Source organism: Cariama cristata, unplaced genomic scaffold (assembly GCF_000690535.1).
Source record: "Cariama cristata isolate BGI_N322 unplaced genomic scaffold, ASM69053v1 scaffold9601, whole genome shotgun sequence".
Taxonomy (NCBI): domain Eukaryota; kingdom Metazoa; phylum Chordata; class Aves; order Cariamiformes; family Cariamidae; genus Cariama; species Cariama cristata.
In genome coordinates this window covers 22,870-39,100 of record NW_009599837.1, presented here as the reverse complement: position 1 = coordinate 39,100, position 16,231 = coordinate 22,870, and the positions used below count along the sequence as shown (strand labels likewise).

The window sequence follows — 16,231 nt, the reverse complement described above, 5'->3', positions numbered from 1 at the left end:
GCAGAGCGGAGCAGGGGGGGAGCGTCCCTGCCCTCGACCTGCTGGCCACGCTGCTGGTGATGCAGCCCAGGAGACGCTTGGCTTTCTGGGCTGCCAGCGCACATGGCCGGGTTATGTCCCATCTGTCACCCACCAGTATCCCCCAGTCCTTCTCTGCAGGGCTGATCAAGGATCTTCACTCTGATCTGGGTTTGCTGAGCACAGCTTGTGGCTTGGAGATGGTGCTGCAATGCAGAGAAAAGTCCTACAAGGCACGAGTTCCCGGAGATGTTGCAATGGTTGTGCTCTCAGTGGTGGTGAGCTCAAAGCCGATTCCTGCCGTTTGCACATGGGAGTGAGGGCAGCTAGCCCTGTGCCAGATCCCATCGGTCAGGCAGGGCTCGCAACTTCCCCAGCTGATTTACTTCTCTCAAGTGTGTCCTATGTTGTAGTTTCCTCCTCGCTCTAGCTGAGTCAATAGTCCTGGCAGCCCAGGAGACTCTTGTAAAAGCCCTCGAAGTCTTGGAGAGGTGGCCCTGGGGAGACGCTGAGACTCACCGATGGGCTCCATGCTCGGCAGGGCTCTTCTCCCGGTGGGAGCCGCATGCAGGTCGCACAGACACGCGTGGCCTGCCCATGGGGACAGGGCGGATGGGACTTGCCCTTACTTGGTTTTATTTGTGACTCCTGTGCCCTTGCCCGTTGAAATATGAGAATTGCTTTACACCCTCCTGCCACTGCTCAGTCATTCCCGAGATGTGGGCCGTGGGACTTGGCAGGGGGTTCTGGTGCTTCAGCCCCTGCGTTTCTGCCAAAAGCAGCAAATTCAGGCTGGGGAGCGAACACACACGGACTGGCTGTTAGTCCGGGGGTGCTGGTGGAAGACACGACCTTCCGTAATGCCCTGAGGAGGGCTGGCTGGTGTGGCAGGGGCCTGGGAAGATCAGCCCTTGGGGAGCAGAAGGTTTTTGGTGTCCAGCAGTGGTTTTCTTTCCACTCCAGGAGCCAGCACTGTGGGTTGTGTATCCTTTCCCTTCCACTTTCGGCAGAGCGCTGGGCATGGGGCTGGTTAGGGCTGCGTAGGCAGGTGGTCCTGCCGAACGGCTGCCTGGCTCCCTGCTTGCCCGGCGGCAACAGGGTTATTTCCAGGCTCAGGACTATGAAGAGAGTCCAGCGGGGTGCGTGGGGTGGAAGTGCTCCCAGTCTGGAGGTGGGAATGCTCACAACTCTGGTCTCCACATGCTATGGGACCAGGCAGCAGATTTTAACAGTGTCTCCGACACATCCGTGTCTTTTCTTTTCTTTCTCCCCAGAAACGAAGGAGGAGCTGGAAGAGTTGATGTCTGACATAAAGAAGACGGCAAATAAAGTGCGCTCCAAGCTAAAGAGTGAGTATGAGCCAGCGGTGCTGCTGTGGGGCTCTGCCTGCTGCGTTCCTGCCCTGCAGCCCCAGGCATCCCCCATCCTGGGCTGGGGATGCAGCAGGCAGGGAGCATTGCTGCCCTGGGTCTTGCTCCATGCCCTCACCGCTCAGCAATTCCCACTCATCCCCCATGACCTGAAATGCTGTGAGACCTTGGCTGTCATCTCAATCCTGTGCCAGCAGCAGCTGGTGTTTGACTCATGTCAAGACAGGTTTAGGGTGGTTTGCTTTAGATAGGAGAGGGCCGGTTACAGACGCACAGCCCAACCCCGTCTGTGCATCCTCTGGCCACCTGAGCTGGTGCTGGGAGGGGTCGTGGAGCAGGGGAAAGGGACAGCCAGGAGTGGCATCTGCCATTGCTTTGCAGGGATCACACGGGGATGGGCGTCACCTTCCCTCCCCCTAACATCCTCTAGCTGCTTTTATTTGCCCTTTGTTAATTTGCCCCCTTGTGCCCTGTTCCCACGATGGAGGTGAGGGAACGAGGCCACGAGCACCTGATGGGCTGTGAGCGAGTCCTGTGCCCCTCAAGCGCCAACTTGCAGGTGTTGGGCTCTCCTAGTGAGCCCTGGCTCTGAACAAACCCGCAGCATGGCCAAAGGTTTGGGTTGCCAGGGCTGAGTTGTTGAAAGGGTGCTGTTGTGGGACTTGCCAGCCTTCAAGAAGAGCTGGGTCTTCCCAGGTGAGCCAGGTTGTCACAGGCAGCCTAGGCAGGTGCAGCACCGAGGGGTCCCATCCGGATACCCATGGTTCCTCTTCCCTGTGTGGCTCCAGCCGGGCCAGGCGGTGCTGCCGGCTCTCTGGCAGTGTGCTGGCACAGTTCTTGTGCTTCTCACCGCCTGTGTCCTGCTCCTGCCAGCCTGGTCTTGCTTTCCCATCCCCAGTGCAAGCTGCATTGCTAGTGGCTCTGGCCAAGGCAGCCATGCCTCCTGCCCATCCCAGCCACACTAGCAGCGTAGCCAGGACGGGCAGGAGGCACCACTGCCCCCATACATGGGCTCTGTGGGGCAGGTGATGGGAAAGAAAGGGGCCATTGGGATTGGGGAAGGTTATCCTGTCTCATCAGCACGCTCCATGGTCTTGGTGTGCGTTCACCTTAGGCAATGCGCGGCAAATGTGACCATTACTTTCTGCCGTCCGAAGAGTCAATCAATCTCTTGGACAAGCGGGGAGTGAGAACAACACAACTGTCAGGCCGTTGATGGCTGGGGTTGTGCTGGAGCACTTGGACAAGCCCAAAAGCCCAAGATTGGACCTCAGAGGATTCAGTGGGTCAGTGAGGACAGCAGCATCTTGAGGCAAGAGGCAGATTACCTCGGCACGGCTCAGATTTTCCTGCAGTGGTCTTGGGTATCAGCGTAGGATTTGGTTGAGGTTGTTGCAGGACACCTGGCCTTGTCTGAAGGGCGGCAGAAGAGCTGGCACTTCCCCCATGGCAGCAGCGTTCTCCCTAATCCCAGGGTTTCGTGGGAGCCCCGCAGTCGTGGAGGACTTAGATATGGCTGGAGCTGTTAGGTTCATCACCACTGGTGTGACCATGGCCCATGTGTATGCCAGAAGGAGACTTGTACCTCTGTTGTCCCCTTGCTGCTCTCTGTACTCCTGACATGTGATCTCAGCTAGACCCAGGAGGAAAACTAGGGGCCAACTTACCCGTTTCATAGACCAGGGGATTCCTTCCGATGGGCCAGAGCCCCCCTGGCCTTACTGGGATCCCTGGTGTCCAGGTGGGAACAGGGTTTAGCCTGTGCGAAACAAAAATCCTTTTCCATAGGTGTTTTGTTCCATGTTTTTTAAGGGGCTTTGAGAGCCTGAAGGATTGCAGGACAGGCTCCAATTTCAGATTCCTTCTTCCAGAAAAGACTCACTGGTATCGTATTTACCTGGAGCAACAGGTGATTAGTCCTTGTGCTTTGTCCCACATCACCTCATGGCCAGCATGATCAATGAAAGAAAACAGTCAGGCCTGATTCAAAACACCATCTGCTGATAACAAATTGACTTCTTTAGGACAGACATTGCTCATGCAGTGTCTAATTCTAATTACCAGCTTCTTGGGAAAATGTGACTTATATTAATTATTGTAAATGCACAATGTTTGCCAATACTGTTCCTTGGGAATGGGGAATGGTTTATGACAAGTGTGGAGGAAGACCAATTGCTGATGAAATATGCTGGGCAGGCAGCAGTCAGTGTGCTCGCAGGCGGGGGGGTGCACAGGAGAAGTGCCGTGACCGTCTGGCTGTGTGGGACGAGACCTTTCAGATAAGCTCTAGGTGCAGACGCTTGTTCCAGGAGAGAACTGGGGGGAGTGCAGAATTTGTGCTGATGTTCTCCAGCACTTGCCCGGAGCGTGCTGCGCTGTTGGACACCCTCTGCCAGCATTGTGAAGGCTTCTCCAGGCTCACAATCTTCCTTACAGCGGTGCTGCTCTCTGCAAGGTGGTACTGTGGGGTCACCTGTGCTAACCAGCACGCAGCAGAAATGGGGATGCCCACGGTGGTGGGGGTGTCCTGTGCTCTGCTCCGCTGTGCTGGATGGTGATGGGGAACCACTGGGCAGCTCCAGGGAACGGGGAGCTCCTGTTGCAAGAGGAACCTGCTCCATGCTGGGCTTGTGGGACCTGCTCCAGGGTAGACGGTGTTGGGAACAGCCGGGCTCAGAAAGCTGTGGGACATGTGCATTGGGAATGGGGTCTTCAGCCAAATTCAAGGGATGCCACCAGCTCACACCTGGTGGTCTACATGGAGATGTGTATCTCTGCACGGTGGGCCAGCCTGCTGATGGGAGCTTTCTTGCAGGCTTTTTAAGTCCCTGAATTTAAGTTTTTGAATTAGCATGTCCTGAGCTGGCCTTGAGGAGCAGATTTGTACTGCCTTGCTCTGTGCCAGACCTCCTGCCCTGCAACCCTGTGCCCTCTCCCTGCCCAAACCACGGGGGGATGCTGAGCAGGGCAGCACTCCTCCCTGCTGTGATTTATGGTCTTTGAGCAAGTGAGGAATTCACCTCACTTCATTGCACCACCAAGCATAATAAAAAGGGCAAATCTCTGCTTTGCTGCAGAGGGCTGCTCCGCAAGATGAAGCACACTCTCGCCAGCCTGGTGGGTCCTCCCTGTGCGAGGTCGGGCAGCTGGCAGCCCTACTATTTTTAGGGCCCCTGGAGAAGTCTTGAGCTTCGGCATTTTGCAGAGACATTTTAGCTCTGGGTTTCCTCCTCCTGCCTAGCAGGGGGAGAATGGCACTCCATTTTGTTTGAATACCGGAAAGTACAGAGATCAGACCCAAGCGTTACATCAATTTTTATATTGAAATCCTCGCTTACCAGCCTGGGGGTGACGGGTGCTGCCTTCAACAGCACCAAGTCTCGGCCGGTGGCCAGGCACTAAGTGCTTTGAAGTAATGAAATGGGGCTTTGTTTCCAGTCCAGGCTAAATCGTGTGCTGGAATCAGGAGCTGGAGACTGCTCCGTGCCAGATGCTCCTTGATTCGCAGGCTTCAGTTTTTTACAGTCCCTTTGCCAAACAATCGCTTTTCCTTCTCTAAACAGCATGAAATAATCCATGTCCTTCTACCCCCACCAGGTATCGAGCAGAGTATTGAACAAGAGGAAGGATTGAACAGGTCATCTGCTGACCTGCGGATAAGGAAAACTCAGGTAAGTCTCTGCCCTGTGGCAGCAGGAAGGGGAGGTCGGGAAGCGGCTGGAGGCAGTTGAGGGATCCCAGGAGGTGATGGGAGAGGAGGGCTGTGCTTGGCTTTAGGGCAGTCAGGTGCTGGTGGGCAAAGTAACGCAGCCCTTTTCCAAATAGAGCAGCAAAAAAGCCAGCCTGAAAGACCCGTGACATTAAGTACATACAGAGGGAGCTGTGGAGGGGAGGGCAGTGTGTGTCGGCTCCGTCCTTGTCTGCAAGTCTGGGCGTCTGCGTGGACGAACAGGCAGGTGGGTTTCTACACATCCATGTTAAGCGTCTTCCTAACGGTGATTTTAACTGGAGCAAAAATACCCTTTGAAGTGCCGGCTTTGGGGGGAGAACGTTTGCCTGCAGTGTGTTCAGAAACCTGAGGTTTCTGTGTGTTTCTGCAGTGCCTGGAAAGATGCTTGAAGCAAGCTCATGAATGAGACCAAGGCTTACCGATGCAGCTGGGTAACACCTAAAATTTCACTTAATCTAAGAAGGCGGGTGGTCTTTCAGAGAGTACTGTGCAGGCCTGCAGCCTGCTGGAAATGTTCTTCCCTGTTGGGGCTGTGGTTGCCCCTCATCAATGTGGCTTCGCAGTCCAGGAAACCTTAGACTTTTGAAGGGCTGACACAACTCTTCTTCTTGTTCCTGTGAAACTGCCTGGGGTGGTCCCGAGGCTGCGTTATGCTCAGTTGTGTTGAACGGTTGTGCTGCTCGCGCTTCTGTCTGCAGCCAAGGCGAGGTGGAGCATGTTGGCTCTACAGCAGATAGGGGTTGAGGGACATGGGGCTTGTCCATGGGTCCAATAGCATGCAGTAGAAACTGGAAGTCACCGACCCTGCTTTGAGCTGGAGGTTGGGCTAGATGACCTCCTCAAGTGCCTTCCAGCTGAATTATCCTACAGTTCTGAGTAACTCCCCTCCCACCTGCCCAAAGTCAAGAAATAGCTTAGAAATATTTGATGAAAGAAGTGTTGGAGTGTCTTGTAGAGAGGCTTTTCTCTCTCAGGAGCAGCTGCTTGCAGTGGCAAAGTCTGATTGCTGCAGACATCCCTGCTGGGCCCTACTCGGGTCCCGGCCTGAGGCAGCTGGAAGGTGAGGACAGGTCATCACTGTCTCTCTGATGTCTGTGCTAGTGAGAAGACTTTGGGAAGACCAGCAGACAGCGCAGTCCATGGGGTCGTGGCAAGGCCAACAACTTGGCAGAAAGTGCCAAAAGAAAATTTCCTTGGGGAAGCGGCAGGCAGGCACGACACAGGAAGGCAGTGCAAAGTGCCCGGGGAGCGCTGAGGGAAAGGACGCTGAGGGGGAGCTGGCGACAGGGGAGATGACTGAGCGTCATACACCCCTCATACAGGCTGCGGAAACTTCACAGGTCTCGGGTCAGCTCAGAAGTATTTGACTGCTGATGACCTGAGGTCTGATAAGATGAGGTTACCCATGGTCTCCAGCTGCTTTTGAAACTAGGGCCTGAATTCCTAAATAGTATGTACTTTGTGAAAATAGGACGTGCTTTTACTGATTTTCTGAAGTCAGAGCTATGCAATTGTCTTGGACATGCCGGGATTGCAGAGCATGTCGGGATGGAGGCAGGAGAGACCACGGCCGTGGCTCTAGTGGCCTCTGTGGATCAGCCAGCAGTGCAGATTTATCTGGATCAGGCATAGGCACATGGTGGCACCTTGGCCCCAGCACGTATGCAAGACTTCATGCTGACCGGACCTGCCGTACTCTGCTTGCACCACGCACAAGAGGGTAGGTGGCACCCGGCACTGCACCCACAAACATGTCCTTAACTCCAGGCTTTAGAGGAAAGTGGATCCAAAAGAGTGAATTTGTGCTGGGTTGGCATCTTGTGTTGTGTGACTATGGCGTTTTTTAATTGAGTCCATCCATTGTCAGCTATGACGTGAGCTGTAAAAGCTGAGCTAGTTTAGCTTGATGGAATGGCACCAGACAGAGGAGCTTACTCGTCTTCAGAAAAAGCGTACAAAGCAAACAAGTGTTTTGGTTAGAGATGGTATAATTTGGCCATACTACTCAGTAATGGGCTGAAAATGTGGGTTAATTCTCGTGGGGAGGTGATTGTGAAAGAACAGGATGTTTTTCGGCTTCGGATCCTCCATCTGCCGGAATGAAAGTCAGAAGCTTGATTGCATGAACTGTTTGAGAGCTTCCCCCATCATCTGCATATGGCCCTCGATGGAGCAGCTCCCTACAAGGCCTTTCTAGAGAGGTGTTGTGTCTGCTCGGTGTTGGCATTGTGGTGTCGGCCCAGGCCATGGGCACGGTGGGGAAGTGTGTCCATGGGGACCTTCTCAAGTGTGGGGTGTGACCTGGCTTCTCCCTTCCTCTTGCGCTGGGGTACTGCTGCCTTTGGGGGCACCGGGGTGATGCTCCAGCTGACCCATGTGGAGGATGGGCGAACCTGTCCCTGCTGTACAAGGGTGATCAGGGCCTGATGGCAGGATCAGGCCACAGACACTTGGGTGCCTAAGGCATGGCCGGCTCCTGGGTGCTGCTGTACCCTGCCATGAGATCTGACTTTAGCACTACCCCCTCTACAGCTACCTGGACTCTAAAGCTACTGGCTCATGTGTAGGCTGAAAGAGTCACTTCTCTCCTGCAAACCACCACATGTCAGGCTGTTGTGGGGGGATCATGCTTGGGTGACCCCAGGTGCCTGCTCAGCCCACAGACCCCCTCGTCTCCAACTTGCCATGCGTGGTTGGTGATTCTCTGGACTGTTCTCTGTATTCATTTGCTTGGTCCTTGCTACAGAGGTCTTGTTGAAATGTTGAAAAGGCCTTGGGAAATGGCACAAGCACTTCTTTGTCCCCTCACTTTGTCCTGCAGAAGCAGTGAGTCTGGGGACCGCTGCTCATACATGTCCCATGTGTCTCCTGTAGGGAGAGATAAGAAAGAGTTAGATAAATTGTACGGAAGTGTACACGTGGAAGCAGCAGAGGGAATGGCAGGAGAAGGGATACCAGACTGGCATGGGTTGATGGCACCTAACCCAAAAGGTCATTGAGATGCCAGCATGGATACATACAGCTTCTAAGAAGGCTTAGGGTGGAAAACCGTTGGGCAGCTTACTCCAGGACAGGCAGTGAGAGGTCCTCTGAAGGTCCCGTGCAATTGAAATCATTCCGTCATTGTAAATCAGCTGTGCTACCTAATGACCCTGAGGCAGGACAGGTCAATGGGGTGGAAGATCAGTGTTGCTGGCAACTTTCAAAGCCCTCTGTGACCACCAGTAGCAAAGAGCCCAGGAGCTGAGGGGGACCTGTAGGACCTGGCACACATAAGTGCCACTGGTCGTACGTCTTGTGGTGCATGTGAGTTTGGGGCATGAGAAAATGAGTGAATCCAGGAGGGAGTGAAACCAGCTTTATTTTAAATTTATTTGTATTGAATAAATAGCCTTCCTGTTCAGCGCAGTCTCATGCTGAGCTTTGCTAGCTCAGTTGCAGCACTCTGTTGCTGAGCTTCTTTGGTTCATGTCTATATTTTAAGCAGCCTTGCCCGTCCTGTCTTGGCCATGGGCTTGTGTGGTGAGAGCTCAGCCAGGCTGGAGACATCTTCCCAGTGGGAGTCACCCTGTGGTGGCCAGGCAAATCATCTGCGTTGCGAGGGGCCATGTTGTGGGCATGCACGTTGGGTCCAGGGCACCCATGGAATGGCTGCATGGTTGGTGCAGGGCTATGAGCCTGTCACGGATGTCTCATCATGGCAACTTCTTAAAATCAGTCTTCTCTGGGCTAAAGCTTTGTCTTCTGCCCCACCATGCAGAGTTGGCCAACCTTCTGGTGATTCTTTGGTGAGAGAGCACCCAGCAAGACTCAGTGGATCTGCATCGCTGTAGGGTGAGCAACAGTGCCTTGTCCTCGCTGGTTGTATGGGAAGACGTGGATGAAAACAAGGTGCCTCAGAGCAGAGAAGCAAGGCCTTGTTCTGCAGCAAACAATGTGTTTTAGCGAACCATTAAACTGATAAAGGCAATGGGAGCTGCCAGTGTTGCTCTTCAGCACCCTAGGGTGGGGATCCAGGCATGGATCTGCTGCTCTCGCAGGAGGTTTGCGCACAAATACAGCTCAGTAAAAATCCTACTTTCTCTAAGCACCCTGCAGTGAAGTCAGAGGAGTTTTGGTGTTTGTAGTTTATCTCCTTTTCAGGCTGGGAAGCCACTTGCTTAGTCTGCTTTCCCATGCCGCGGTCGGTGCCAGATCAATACAGCGGTGACGTTAACTGATCACCTCTGCAGAGGCGAGCTTCCATCTCGAAGGCCAGCGTCCTCCCAGCCCTGCAGAAGTGGTGAGGGTCTGAGGCAGTGGGGAAACAGTCGTCTGCAAAACTGGGGACAGAGGAGGGCTTGTCTCTAGAGCAAGTGGGAAGGAGAATTGCTGGGGCAAAGCGAAACCAAAGCAAAGGATGGTGCAACAGCATCTTCTGCACAACATCTGCACACCAGTTCTCCTGTCCCTTCGCGGAGGGATCCTGGCACGGGCAGAGCTGTGCTGTAGCTGGGCAGTGTCGGGGGAGTCAGGAGTTCTCTTCCCAGAAAAAAAAACCCTCTGCCTCTGCCATGCCAGAGAAACCGCTGTGTGCTGACAGCAGTGCTGTGAAAGCCGCACCAGGCTTTCCACTCTGCTGTCCTCTGCGCTCTGCCCCTCAGGAGCTGTTGCCCATCTCAAATGCAGGTGCCAGGTGGTGGTGGCAGTGGCAGGGAGGTGGCAGTTGAAGGTGGCTGTCCCTGGTGTCGGCTGTGGTGTGCCCATGTTTCCCAGGCAAAGACCTTACTTCTGCAATGTCTGAGGAAACTAGAGGTGGCCACACATTGGTGCTGTGTAGCCCAGGGCTGTGAATTTGAGCAGGGTTTAGATTTGCTCCATGTTGAAGCTCTGTCTTTTGGACATCATCCTGGCACATGGGAGAGTTGGATTCAGGGCTCTGCTCCACCAGAGTCATGGAATGGTTTGGGTTGGAAGGGACCTTCAAAGATCATTCAGTCCACCCCCCTGCCATTGGCAGGGACATCTCCCACCAGACCAGGTTACTTGAAGCCTCATCCAACCTGGCCTTGAACACTTCCAGGGATGGGGCAGCCACAGCTTCTCTGGGCAACCTCTGCCACTGCCTCACCACCCTCACCATAAAACATTTCTTCCCCATGTCCAGCCTAAACCTACTCTCTTTCAGTGTAAAACCAATCAATGTCCCTTGTCCTGTCACTGCAGATCCTGGTCAAAAGTCTTTTCCCATCTTTCTTATAAGCCCCTTTTATATATTGAACAGCTGCAGTAAGGTCTCCTTGGCACTGTCACTTCTCCAGGCTGCACAAGCCCACCTCTCTCAGCCATGGACCAGTGAGTCAAGGAAGATTTTCTTGGGCATTGGTTAGCATTTCTCTAGGCTCTGCAGGTAATCAGGGGAGAGGAGCTCTTCTGGGCTGCAGCTTGGAGCCCCTGCAATGGGAGGCTGAGGTGGGTGATGTAGCACACTGCTCCGCTTTGGGGCTTTGGTTTCTGACCTGGACGGTCTCCGACTCTGGGCTCCTGTGGCTGTTCATCTTCCCAGGGTTGCCAACCCCACGCTGCAACCCCATGCCCAGCGATGCACGTGCCCAGCCTGCACACTCATGTGTGGGATGGGATGGAGGCTGGGAGGTAAGCTGAGCACAGCATGGCGATGTCCTAGCATTGTGTTGCTGGCTTTGCTTGTCACCGTGCACTGTGGGTAAGAGGAACTGACAGCTCTGGCAGGGCTGGTGAGCAGCGCTGCCGGGCTGTGTGTGCCTGACGGGTGAGCTGTACCGATGCGACTGTTGTAGCTGTCACCCGGGGAACGCTGTGGAGTGAGCTTGTGTTAAGGCAGTTTTCTAGCTGGAGCATTGCATTAGAGTGCAAACGTCCCTGGCCCTTGCCCCTGTTGGTTTTGCCCTGGTACCCAGTGCACGACTGGGGCGCTTTTGAATTTTTGGTGCTGTGGGACAGATCCTCTGTGGGGGAGCTGCGTTGCAATGGAGCTATTGCAGCTGGCGTTGGCTGTGCTTGTAGCATGGGTCTTCCCCTTGGCCATCCCTTCTGGCCATCCAGGGACAAGCAACAGCCCAACCAGAAATCTGGCACCCAGGTTTGTCCCCTGTTGTGAGATCACAACACGGTGAGAAAGGAGCTCAGGAGATCTCAGCCCCTGCCAAAGAGCAGTGCCAGCTGCATCGAGTTGCTCATGGCCTTGTCCAGCTGCGTTCTCAGTATCTGGAATGGTAGAGATACCATAGGCATCAGTCCATGGGTCCTCTGGGCCCCAGTCCAGTGTTTGACCGCCCTTATGATTATTTTTCCCCCCCTTAACATTTAACTGGAATTTCCTGTGTCTCAGCTTGGTCCATCGTCTCTTGTCCTGCCTCTGTGCACCTCCAAGAAGAGTCTGGCTGTAGCTTCTCTCCATTTTCCCACTGGGTCATTGTAGGCAGTCATAAGATTGCCCTGAGCTTTGTCACCTTCAGCTGACCAAACCTTGCTTCTCTCAGCTTGTCGTCATTTGTCCTGCGCTCCGGCCCAGAACACCTCGGTGACCTCAACTGGCTTCACTCCCACGCGATGTATTTTGGGGAGCCCCAAGCAGATCACAACACTTTAGTTGTGGTCTCACAAGCGTGAGGTGGAAGTGAGCAATCCTTGTCCCTGCCCCACTGCCTGTCCTCCTGCTCACCCAGCCCACGATGAGTTTTACCTTCACTGCTGACTCCTGGGCAGCCTGATGTCCATGGGGACTCTGGGAGCTCTAGGTGCTTTCTGGCCAGTTGGCCCCCAGCCCGTCCTGTGACTTGCCCCCTGTCCCCAACGCAGATGCTGCATTTGCCTTTGAGCTTCATGGGGTTCCTATCAGTCCCTTTCTCCAGGTCGTTGAGGTCCCTCTGAATACCAGCCCTGTCTTCTTTCGCTCTCCCGAGTTTGGTGTCTTCTGCAAACCTACTGAAAGTGCACGCCACTCCACTGTCCCAGGTTACTGGTGAAGACGTTTAATGGTATTTTCAGACCCAGCATCGCTCACTGAGCGCTTACCATTAGGAACTGGTCACCGGTTGGGCTTGTATCGCTGATCACAACTTGGCAGTCCAGGCAATTTTCCACCAACCTTATCCAACCTATGTCCTGTCAAAATGACTATAAGGATACTGTGGGAGTCTGTGTCAAAGGCCTTAAACTCAGGGCATGCACCGTTCCATGGTCTCCTCTTATCTGCACAGCTAGTCATCTCATTGGAGAAGACCATCAGGATGGGGCCCTTTGCCCCCAGTAAATCCATGCTGGCTGTTTCCAATTGCCGCCTTGTCCTTATGGGAGGATTTACTCAATGACCTTCTCAGTGTCTGAGGAAAGGCTATGGGGTTCTCCAGATCCTCCTCCCAGAAGATGTGTGATGTTTGCCTTTTTTTGCCAATCCTCTGGAACCACCCATGATCACCGCCATCTTTGGCCCTTTGCAGTGACATTGGCCAGCTCCAGCAGCACACGTGGATGCATCCCACCTGGTCCCATGGACCTGTGTATTTCCAGTTGACTTAACCTTGCCCAAAGTCTACATCCCTCTCCGTGGGTAGTGTTTCATGCCACTGGCCTCTGCTCAGAGGGCACTGGAAGGCCAAGGACAGACCCTTACTGGTGATCACGAAGACAAAAGAAGAAATGGAAACCTTAGCCTTTGCCATGTCCCTGGGCACTAGAGCTCCTGCCCCACTGAGCAGTGAGACCACAGCTTCCTCAGCCTTCCGTAGGCTCTGTGGTCCTCGGGGCAGCCCGTCCTGCTGCCCTGCACACCCCTCACACGGCTCCAGTTGAGCTCTGCCTCTCCCAGCTCCTCCCTGGGTGCTTGGACACCATGTCTGTGCTCCCCCAGAGCCTCGTCCTGCTCCCACCTACATTTGGGATGAGTTGAACTGGAGAGCTGATTTAGATACGCCTGGTACTTTAAGTGTGGTCCGTGTGTAGGTATTTCTGCAACAAGGGCTGCACTCGTTTGTATGGACTTTGCTGTGAGCAAATCACTGAGTAAAAGGGGGAACGAGGAGCCGATTCCTCGTTTGTTAACATGTAAATTAGAAGTAACTGAGCATTAAGGTTACGGACTTTTATTCTGCCTTTGCTGTTGTCGTCTCCAGCCAGAAGAGCCTCATCAGACCTGGAGCTTTCATAGGAATGGCTTTGCCTTACCCTGGGCCAGCTGGCCAGGCTGTGTTGGAGCCAACAAGGCAGGGAGGATTGTGTGAGCACGTGTCCCAGCACACTGGGCAGAGCTGGTCCTCCGGCCGCGGTGCTGGGGCAGCTGATGGTGCTGGTCTCCTCCATGGGAGCACCAGTCCATTCCTCAGTGGCTGTCCCAAACTCCCCAAGCCCCCAGCAAACTGATCCCAGAGGCAGCCTCGCTCCTGGGCTGCTTCTGCACCAAGGAAAAGTTGTTTTCATGTTCTGAATTTATTACATTAAAACCACTCTGTCCCCATTTCACAGCAGCAGTTTGAATAAAGCACCCTGCCTTGGCCAGCTCCCCAGCAGCAGAAAGATATGGGGGGCTTTGGGGCTGCAGCTCCCAAGGGCATCCCCAGCCCAGAGACGTTGTCAGTGATGTAGGTTCGCAGACTTCTCAACGGTATTTTCAGTGTTTCTCTAAGTATCGAATTTTGAGCTCCTAACAGAGCAAAAACTGCTATTTCCATTTTTCCAAATGTCAGTACTTTCAGTTCTTGTTATTCAGAAGAGCTTTTGCTGTAGTTGCTTTCGGGCTTGGTTTATCTAGCTGATGCGATGGAAATATTCACCTCGTTTGGACCAGTTCAGACTCTGAAACAAACCCAGCCGGTGGGAAACTCAGGAGTGGGCTCGCTGCTCCCCGCAGTAACGCGGCCGGGCTCAGGAGGAAGGCTGGCATTTCCCTGGGCCCCCCCATGGGATGAACACTTCAGAAATGTCTTGATCTTAATTAAAAAACGTTGCAGGCCAAGGTCCCAGGTTTCCGTGTATGCTTGGGGGGGGGGTTCAAAGCCTGCTGTGGGTACCCAGAGCTGTCTGAGCTCTTTGGAAATTTTTTTTTTCAGCAAATTGGGCTGCTTTCCCCACGTTGGGGGAGCAAAGAGCTGCTGGCCCCAGGTGAAATACCACCATTTCCTAACTTTAGTTAATATTCTCTGTTTAATGAGTTTCTTTCAAATGCAAGGTACATTTTGATATGCTTTTTATTTACTCGGAATATTCAGGTAGTTTTATTTAATGATTGAAAAGCATTTAAAATGCTTTTTCCAGCCCGTTTTGCATGAAACTCCGTGTTCCTTCAAAAAATCAAATGCATTTTGTAGACATGTGGGATGCCCGTGGGAACATGAAATAACAATCTGACAAACCAACCACTAAGTTAAATAACTTCTTAAGTAAAAGAGGTATGGTGTGGTATATTGATTAGCAGAAAGGGGTGTCATTCAACACCCAGGCTATATTTGGCTGCAGATCAGCCTATGTTGATACTTTTCAGCTGAATGACAATGAAGTGGATTTTTAGGAAAACAATATTGAAAAGGCAGAAGAGTCGCTTGGATGACACATCACGTCTTTGCTGGATTTCAAGCCGTGATGCTCAGGAGCTGTTTTGACCTTGCTTTGGGCCAGGCACCTCTCGAGCAGAGGCTGCCTGCTGAAGCTGAAGCTGCCGGGGGGACTTTCGTGTGAGGTTTGCCAGCAGAGGAGGAATAAGATGAGCTGAGTCTGAGGCTCTGCCATAAATACCGAGCTGCGACTTGCTTAGAATAGCTGCAAAGCAAACGCAAATATATCTTCAAGATGTCTGCAGTGCTGTGTCCTAGAGGTAGGGGGGCGTTGGCTGGGGCTGCTCCGGGTGTACCAACACCTGGTAGGAGCATCTGAGCTCCAGTGTGTACCAGCCACGTCCGACCCTGCAGAGATGCTGTGTTGCACTCATCCCCCACTGCGCAGAGGCTTTGAGAGCTGCTCCAGCTCTGCAGGGTTGGGTACAGCCCTTCGCTTCAGCTCTGAAAGTCCCAAAGGGAACACTCATTGGGAGTTTCTTCATTGTATCCGTTTCTCTGTATCTTCTTTCCAATCTTTCTGAGTATCCTCTTTTCCTGTCCCTTTTCCATCGCCTCCTCTTCTTTCGCCTTCCACTTTCTCCATGTCTCCTGTTGCTCCCTGCTCCCCGAGTTGGGCTGCATGAGCAGTCCATGGGGTGAGGCATGGGGTAACAAAACCTTCTTCCTCCTGCAGCAGTACTGTTGGCTGGTCCCAGCTGGCAAGAGTGATGCTGATGTGTCAGATGTGGCCCGTCAGTCACGTGCTGTTGCTTCCGCTGCAGGGTTGAAGAAGTGCATGAGTGTGTCTTGCTTAACATAGTATCAGATTTGGCTTTGCTTGAGACTTGTGCACCAGATTTGCCTTCTTTGGAAAGGAAGGCTTACAGCCCTGCAGAGAAGGACCAGGGGATACTGGTGGGTGACAGATGGGAAATGAGCTGACAATGTGCGCTTGCAGGCCAGAAAGCCAAGCGTCTCCTGGGCTGCATCACCAGCAGCGTGGCCAGCAGGTCGAGGGAGGGGACGCTCCCCCTCTGCTCCGCTCTCCTCAGATCCCCTGCAGCACTGCGTCCAGCTCTGGGGTCCCCAGCACAAGACAATGGTTTTAAACTGAACCAGGGTGGAGTTGGGTTGGGCACAGGGAAGAAATGTTTTGTGGGGAGGGTGGTGAGGCAGTGGTAGAGGTTGCCCAGAGAAGCTGTGGCTGCCCCATCCCTGGGAGTGTTCAAGGCCAGGTTGGATGGGGCTGTGAGCACCCTGGTCTGGTGGGAGGTGTCCCTGCCCATGGCAGGGTGGATTGGACTGGATGGGCTTTAAGGTCCCTTCCAACCCAAACCACTTTTTGAGTCCATGATCCTATGAAACTTGATTTCTGCCATACTGGGGAAAGGGCTCATTCACGAGCTACAAGTGTTTGGATGGAGGATGCACACGATGCTCTATCCTGACCTTCCTGGAACAGCTTCAGGGCTGTCTGCTGTGCTCAGCCTGGCAGTTGGATCAGACAGCAAGTCAGACCCCAGGTGGGCGCTCACACAGGGGGGAGCTTCACCTGCACGGGCCAC

At 53.6% G+C, this 16,231-nt stretch overlaps 1 protein-coding gene across 1 annotated transcript in view; it reads left to right on the top strand.

Moving 5' to 3' along the window:
* The window catches only part of STX1A (syntaxin 1A (brain)), a 34,134-nt gene that overhangs the window by 3,445 nt on the left and 14,458 nt on the right, over positions 1 to 16,231 (top strand). The window contains exons 3-4 of the mRNA XM_009709819.1: positions 1,234 to 1,367; positions 4,986 to 5,059. Of these exons, the coding sequence (XP_009708121.1) occupies positions 1,234 to 1,367; positions 4,986 to 5,059 (208 nt within the window). The remainder of the gene's footprint in view (positions 1 to 1,233; positions 1,368 to 4,985; positions 5,060 to 16,231) is intronic.